The sequence below is a fragment of the Ziziphus jujuba genome, chromosome 2 (genome assembly GCF_031755915.1).
Source record: "Ziziphus jujuba cultivar Dongzao chromosome 2, ASM3175591v1".
Lineage (NCBI taxonomy): Eukaryota > Viridiplantae > Streptophyta > Magnoliopsida > Rosales > Rhamnaceae > Ziziphus > Ziziphus jujuba.
Genome location: NC_083380.1, coordinates 32,748,572 through 32,756,826, shown reverse-complemented (window position 1 = coordinate 32,756,826; position 8,255 = coordinate 32,748,572). Strand labels below are relative to the sequence as shown.

The 8,255-nt window shown below is 35.4% G+C and overlaps 2 protein-coding genes across 2 annotated transcripts; both read right to left on the bottom strand.

Moving 5' to 3' along the window:
• Positions 1-295: 295 nt before the first annotated feature.
• Positions 296-1,978, bottom strand: LOC132800810 (UPF0481 protein At3g47200-like). The gene has a single exon (XM_060815110.1). It carries the CDS (start codon positions 1,976-1,978, stop codon positions 296-298), a length of 1,683 nt encoding a protein of 560 aa, XP_060671093.1.
• Positions 1,979-6,451: 4,473 nt separating this feature from the next.
• On the bottom strand, positions 6,452-7,519 carry LOC132800809 (UPF0481 protein At3g47200-like). Its single transcript, XM_060815109.1, has one exon. It carries the CDS (start codon positions 7,517-7,519, stop codon positions 6,452-6,454), a length of 1,068 nt encoding a protein of 355 aa, XP_060671092.1.
• Positions 7,520-8,255: the final 736 nt, after the last annotated feature.

Here is an 8,255-nt window from a genome sequence, read left to right as displayed (position 1 = left end):
TTCTAAGAATTTGTGAAAGTACGGAGGAAAAGTAGCGATGGATCTCCAAATTGTAATGGAGCAACGTGACTGAAAATAGGAAGGGAACAAATTTTTGCCAATCCTCACCTTTCGCCTTAGACATCTCCATATTAAGAAAAGATAATACCAAATATGTATCTATTACAAAGAGGACGGCGTTACAATGCGCAAAATATTTTTATTCATTACAACATGCACAAAATAACATAATAAACTCATGAATAATAATAATAATTAAAATCCTCATACATATATATTTATATATAATAATTATTCAATTTTTGAGCTGCCATACTGCCAGAAAAGTCTGAGCCGCAGTGAGCAAGATGACAGAAATGGCAGCGCATAATGCAAGAAGCGTCCAAGGGCTTCTGAAGTGGGTGTTGTAACATTCTGCCATCCATTGGTCGAACTTGCAATCGCAATACTTTTGAATTCCACGCTTAGCTTCGGCATACATATGAGGGTCTGGGACCAAATGGATTGCTATGTCGTTAAATAGATCTGCTACATCTTGGTCGGTTCCCAAGCAATTGACGATGACGTTCTGGGATCTTAGGATCATCACATCGTCAGCATTGTCAATAAGTGAGTCCATGAAGCACATATAAGAGGTGACACCAAGCTTGTACTTCAAGTTTTTACAGCTTGATTCCAAAGCCAACATGTTGAGCAGCAGGGGTTTGGTGGAGGCATCTATGAGTATTAAAGGAAGTGTGAGCACTCCCCTGATGAACAGTTGAGATTCAAACTTGACATCGCTAAAACTACCTGTTTTGTTTGGTCTGAACCGGATTCCCATAGAATTGAGCACCCTGGCTGATTGATAGGAGTACCAATCACTGGTAGCACTTTGGGTGGACCGGATTCCCATACAGTGGCGCACCTTTTCTACTATCCTATCCCACACCCGATGACGTCGAGAAGGGAAGGTAGCCCTTGGTTTCACAAATCTTGTCCTCGTCATGTCGAGAAGATGAAGAGGACGTTGAATTCCTTGTTCTGCAGGGGGAAGTCCTGCACAGGTTGTGATCAAATTTTTAAATATCTCCTCCTGTTTTCGTAGTGACGAGAACAAATAATTACTAGCACCAGTCATCCATGGTTTGACTTCAGGAGGAAGTCTTCGACACATAGTGATGAAATTTTCAATCTTCTCCTTCCATTTATGTAAGCTGTATTCTTTATGGCCCTCCATTAATTTCTCGAGAACAATGTAAGGGAGTTGGTTCTCTAACAAGAACAAGTCTCGCTTGACATTAGCTATCTCATTATTATTCATCCCTATATCATAATACTCTACCCGCAGCAACCACATGATAAACTCTAGAATGAAGCAACCGTCAAGAAACATCATTGTTGTGAATGCCTCATCATCCAAAATATCATTTAATCGTTCCATATTATAGAATTCCCTTGCTGTTCCGGCAACGGCTTGGACTCTCTTGTATAAATCGACGATTCCAGCACGATTTCCACAATATCTTTTTGCCAGTTTAATCTTGAGTTCCATAAATTGTAGGAGGTGCGGTTCCAAATGGTGATAAGGACCGATGGAAACCACTCTAGGATAAAAGCAATCTTCATCTTTTTTAAGATTACGAAGCATCTCTGGAACCTTTGGTATCTTGCGTCCTCCTGGTTGTTGGTTGCTTCTTGGAGTTAACGATTCATCGTCATCGCTCATGAAATAAAGCTCAGGAGGGAGATCAGGAGGTCTTTCATTGTTTTTGTCAATAGCTGCTGGTGATCCTTCCATTCCTTCATTGGTGTTGTCGATAGGTGCTGGTGGTCCTTGATTTTTCTCTGGAACCTTTGGTATCTTGGGGGTCTCTTCTTGTATTTCTTGGTCTTTTCTTGGAGTTGGTGATTCCTCAACAGGATGTTCATAATGAAGTCCTTCAGCATTTTCCATGTTGATTACTACTTCCTTTGCTGCTTCAGATTGCTCCTCCATTTTTTTATGCAGAAAGAAGTTCTATGTTTTGATGTGAATTACATATATATGTATATATGTGGGTAGTTAAGAAGAAAAGGCAGAAAGAAAATGATCTTATTAGGAAATTTTGAGAGAGTGTTTGTTATCTCTGAAAATACCTCAGTACGTACCCCATTCATTCTTCAACCCGTATTTATTTATAGAAGAGAAGATTAGTCATCTAACAGCCTAGCCTAACTCAATCACGTGCTCCTTTAATAGCTTTTAGCTAACTTCGCATAAGTATCAATATACACGTGATCAGCAATAGCTGACGTGACAGTCAAAACTTATTTATTTAAGTTTATCAAACTTATTTATTTAAGTTTAGCTTATAGACAAAACTTGAGTTTGCAAACAGAAATGCAATCCCCCCTTAAACCAAAGCGCACATGACTCTTTGACTTTGGAGATCAGTAGTTGATAGTGGAAGAATACCATGTATCTGGACATGTCTACCATCTAATTGCAGCCTTGAATATACAAATGCTGAAGTGAGACAAGAAGTTGGGTACCAGCGAACAAAGCTTGAATTTTCTAACCCTCTGGCTCTTGAGACAACCCGTGATCTATTTTTTAATATAAATGATATTATTTCCTCTTCATTTTTTTACCTGACATTTTGGTGAGAAAACATATTCGAATTGCAATTGGATCTTTGTGAGTGCACGTTCTTGTGCCTTTCTAGTACTATTTATAATTTATTATTATTTTCGGTTTATGGTGAAAGAAAAAAAAAAAAAAGTACTGCTTGGCTATTTCAAATTGTTGTTTTTCTGTCTTTTTGTTTTTTTTTCGACTTTTAGTTGATGTTATTGGACTCTCTGGCACGTGGCCATTATTAAATTACAATGATAGGCTTTTTTGGTTTTGTTTTGTTTGCTTCTTTATTTTTTATTTTTTTGGTTTGGTTGTTGTTAATTGAGGACGTAAGGTTCACCGCAACAAATATAAGCTTTTATAGTATTTAATTATAGCATTTTAGAAAAATGCTATTATTATATAAAATAATAACATTTTTGCTTCACTTTATATGATTTTAAACTAATCTAACATCATTTTACTTTTTAATAGTATTTATTAAGTATCCAATAGCATTATTGAAAAACAAAATGCCTTTTACGTCTCCTTTCTTAATTACGTGCCACACATTTATTTTCTTCGTCTAGTGATTTGTTTTCTTTTTAGCTTTTGCAATAAGAATGGTAAAAGAAGACTTAAGAGCCTTATCACGGGGTCATTACAGTCAAGAGAAATACTAATAAATTAAAAAAGGAAATTGAATATCATAGACGATCACCAAATTTTCACACTACAAATATTAAAAAAATCATCGTCTTTATTAATAATTAGTCTTTGCATTAGTTATTGTTTATCTATTTATTTATTTTTTCTTCCTCTCTTGTCCTACATTCGACTTTACAATGACAGGCTGTTTTCTGTTTTGTTTTGTCTTGTTCGTTATTTTATTGCATATTTTTCCTTTTTTTGGGGGCGGTGGCGCTTGTCAAGTCAACAGAAATACTAATAAATTAAAAAAGGAAATTGCATATCATTGACTATCACAGTGGTCCTCTGCCAGCTTTCCACCAAATTTTCACACTATTAAAAATCATTATCTTCATTACTAGGGCATAGCTCTCTAATAATTAGTCTTTGCATTGGTCATTGTTTATTTATTCATTTTTTTTTTCTTCCTCTCTTGTCCTTTATTGGATCTTACAATGACAGGCTGTTTTGTTTTTTTGTCATTTAATTGCAATTTTATTTTATTTTATTTTATTTTATTTTTTTTTTATGGTTGTTAAATTATTAAAGCATAGCCATCTAATAATTAATCTTTGCATTAGTCATTGTTTACCTTTTTCTGTTTTTTTTTTTTCCCTCCCTCTCGTGTCTTACGTTTGATTTTAACATAGTTTATTTAGCATCAAAAAAAAAATCTCCTGCTTTCGATTTTAGTCTGGTTTATTTAGCGCTGAAGAAAAATCCTCTTTAGCAACAAAATTTTAAAATCCTTCTAAAGTAATATCTTATTATGAGATAAAGGCCAGCTTTATATACCCAAGTATTTGATAAAGATATTTGACAAATACTATTTTGGCCATTGAATAAATAGATCCAAATAGTGTATAAATTATGGTCATAACTACTCATAACTTCTCAATGTTTATTCACCCTTGGATGCTATCCATTCAAAGGCCAAGATGATTTGTCAGAAAGTTAATTATCCAATATCTAGGGGTTCAGTTGTTAGTTGAACACATTACCAACACCGGTCTGAGCATTATAATGTATTATTGTCATTTTTTTTTTTTTTTGAAGATAGAATTATAACGTGGTATTATGTATATAATTCACATACTGGTGATTGAAAATCGAAGTGGCTCCTAAATCTGTCTCGAGCATGACGTTCACTACATTTATTTTTTTCCGTATAAATTAACAAGTAACTTACTCACATATTTTGATCTGAATATAGATCTTAACACACATAACAAACTTAACAGACATAATTAATATTAAGGCCATCGGTCAGCTATTCAACTAATAACTTAATTGATGCTGATCTGGAAGCTGATTTGGAAGTGTCCGTTTATCTGTTGTCTATACGAGCCTCCTCTGCAATCTGCTCTTTAGAAGGCACATGTGTCACTTCAAGTTCTTTTTCAAGAACCTTATCTCCTACAAAATGAAACTGAAATTCCATATATGCTTTATCCTTGCTTGTCGTAGAGGATTTGCAGCCAATTATGCAGCCCCTATATTATCACTCCAAAATGATAGGATTTGGAAAAGAAAGCTGCAGCTCTTGAGTCAATTTTTTTGTGCCAACATGATTCAGTAATCGCATGTGCGAATAGCTCTATACACTGCTTCTGGCTGGAACGTGCTATGACATGCTGCTGGCACCAAGGAAGATGATACAATTCCTACTCCTAGATCTTGTATCTCCTTGGTTGCTAGCTCAGTCAAAATGGTAGAATGTGTATCATCTTCATAATTCAATTAGTTTCTCTTCTAAGGATACTCTCTATCTTAAATAATTTACAACAGTGAATTTATAGGTGGAACTAGTACCGCAGTGCATTAACACAAGGGTTTTGAGAGACTTTATTTACAAGAACAGAATTAAAGGAAAATAAGTAATTGTTACCTGCCTATGATGATGTGAGACTTGTTAAAACATTTTCTGTAGCTAGGTATATATTTTGTGAGGATGATCTGACTCTTAAACCCAGGTGTTTTACATACTTGCAGGTAAGAAAGAAATCGAGATGGTAATGGTGAATAAAATGGGCAGTTTTATATGAAGCAAGAAAGAGATGGGTAATTGAAAAGTAGAATCCCAAGTGCAACACTCTTGGCAAGCCAATCTTGACAAATGGTTAATCTACCTTAGTTGTCTTTGCAGTAATTCAAATATACAATCTGCTTAATCTCAAGTATCTGTCAAGGAAGCTAAGATTCCATTGCCTTAGTGTAAAGAAATGTGTATAAGAATTAATTATGGTCTGTAAATATGAAAGGATTGAATGTCTCTGAAAAAAAATAAGATTGAATATCTCTGCAAAGAAATAAAGTATAAGCATAATCAAAATGCCTGATCAGCTTCTACTCAATGAGTTAGCAAAACTGATGTTTATCACATGGTCTATTATTGGAGAACTATATGCCGGATTCATCTTCAAAGTATATGTTACTCTCAACTCAAATTTGGAATTTGAACGTTAAAAGATCATATAAATGTCCTTATAATAATGCAAACGAGAAGCATGCTTTCCAATTTTGTAACATTTCAACAATCATAACAAGAATAATAATAAAATAACATAAAGAATGAAAAAGATATGTAAATTATAATGTCTCCATATTATATGCATAAATACACAGTTTTTCTCTCATATGGGATATTCTATATGGGATTTGTTCGGGGAACACACCTATCCATATTGGCAAAGGCATTTTCCTAAATGAGATAAAAATCTTACATGCATTATACATATATATATATATATATGCATTTTCCTTTCCAATATTCAAATCATAACATGTTTAGCTGCTAAGAATATTGCTTTAGTGAGATAACAGTTTAAACTCTTCATAATTGGATAAATGTCAAACTGAATAGAAAAGCAGTGGAATATCTCTGAATCTTCTAACAATCAGTGAAAATACCGAGGAAGAGTAGCGATGGATGTATTAAAATTGTAATTGAGTAATGTGACTGAAAAAGCAGAGGAAGGGAACAAATTTTAGCTAATACTCACCTTTCGCCGTAGACATCTCCATGTTAAGAAAAGATAATACCAAATATATATCTATGAGTACAGAGAGGACGGCCTTACAATATGCACAAAATATTTATTCATTACAACATGCACAAAATAAGATAATAAACTCATGGATGGTAATAATAATAATTAAAATCCACACACATATATAAAATAACTATTCAATTTTGGGATGCCATGCTGCCAGAAAAGTCTGAGCCGCGGTGAGCAAGATGACAGAAATGGCACCACATAATGCAAGAAGCGTCCAAGGACTTCTGAAATGGTTGTTGTAACATTCTGCCATCCATTGCTGGAACTTGCTATTGCAATACTTTTGAATTCCACGTTTAGCTTCGGCATACAAATGAGGGTCTGGTATCAAATGTATTGCTATGTCGTTAAATAGATCTGCTACATCTTGGTCGGTTCCCAAGCAATTGACGATGACGTTCTGGGACCTTAGGATCATCACATCCTCAGCATTATCAATAAGTGAGTCCATGAAGCACATATAAGAGGTGACACACTTCTTGTCCTCCAAGTTTGTATAGCTTGATTCGAGCGCCAGCATGTTGAGCAGCAAAGATTTAGTGGAGGCATCTATGAGTATTGGAGGAAGTGTGAGCACTCCCCTGATGAACAGTTGAGACTCAAACTTGACATCGCTAAAACTACCTGTTTTGTTTGGTCTGAACCAGATTCCCATAGACCTGAGCTCCCTGGCTGAATGATAAGAGTACCAATCACTGGTAGCACTTGGGGTGGCTGTTTTATTGGGGCTGAACCAGATTCCCATACAGTGGCACACCACGCGTAAAAGAGCTGAGAGTATCATATACCGCACCTGACGACGTCGAGAAGGGAGGGTAGCACTTTGTTTCACAAATCTTGTCCTCGTCATGTCAAGAAGATGATAAGGAGACCTGGAGAAATAATTACTAGCACCAGACATCCATGGTTTGACTGCAGGAGGAAGTCTTCGACACATAGTGATGAAATTTTTAATCCTCCCCTTCCATATATATAATTCATGGCCCATTAACTCCTCAAGAACAATGTAAGGGAGTTGGTTCTCTAACAAGAACAAGTCTCGCTTGACATTAGCTATGTCCTCATTATTCATCCCTATATCATAGTACTCTTCTACCCCCAGCAACCACCTGATAAACTCTAGAATGAAGCAACCGTCAAGAAACATCATTTTTGTGAATGCCTCAGCATCAATACCTTTCAATCTTTTCATATTATAGAACTTCCTTGCATTTCTGGCCACTTCTTTGACTCTTGTATAAATTTACAACCCCCTCAGGAGTTTTACAATATTTCCATGCCCGTTTAGTTTTCCTTTTCTCAAATTTTCTGAGGTGACGCCTCCCATGGTGATAAGCACCGATGGAAACCACACTAGGATAAAATTCTTCATTTTTTTTAAGATTACGAAACATCTCTGGAACCTTTGGTATCTTGGGCCCTTCTGGTTGTTGGTTGCTTCTTGGAGTTGATGATTCATGCTTATTGAGCATGAAATGAAGCTCAAGAGGGAGATGAGGAGGTCCTTCATTGTTGTTGCTGATAGGTCCTGGTCCTTCATTTTTCTCCGGAACCTTTGGTATCTTGGGCGGCTCTTCTTGTATTTCTTGGTTGCTTCTTAGATTTGATGACTCATCAACAAGATCCTCATAATGAGGTCCTTCAGTATTTTCCATGTGGATTGCTACTTCCTCTGCTGCTTCAGATTGCTTATTCAATTTTTATGCAGAAAGAAGTTCCTCTCCTGGTATGTCTTGATGTGAATTATATATATATGGGTAACTGAGAAAAAAAAAATGACCTTATTAAGAAAAGTTGAGAGAGTGTTTGTTATCTCTGAAAATACCTCAGTACGTACCTCATTCATTCATTAGTCTATATTTAATTATAGAAGAGAAGATTAGTTATCTAACTTGTTATGAATTCTAAGAACAAAATTTAAGAACCTA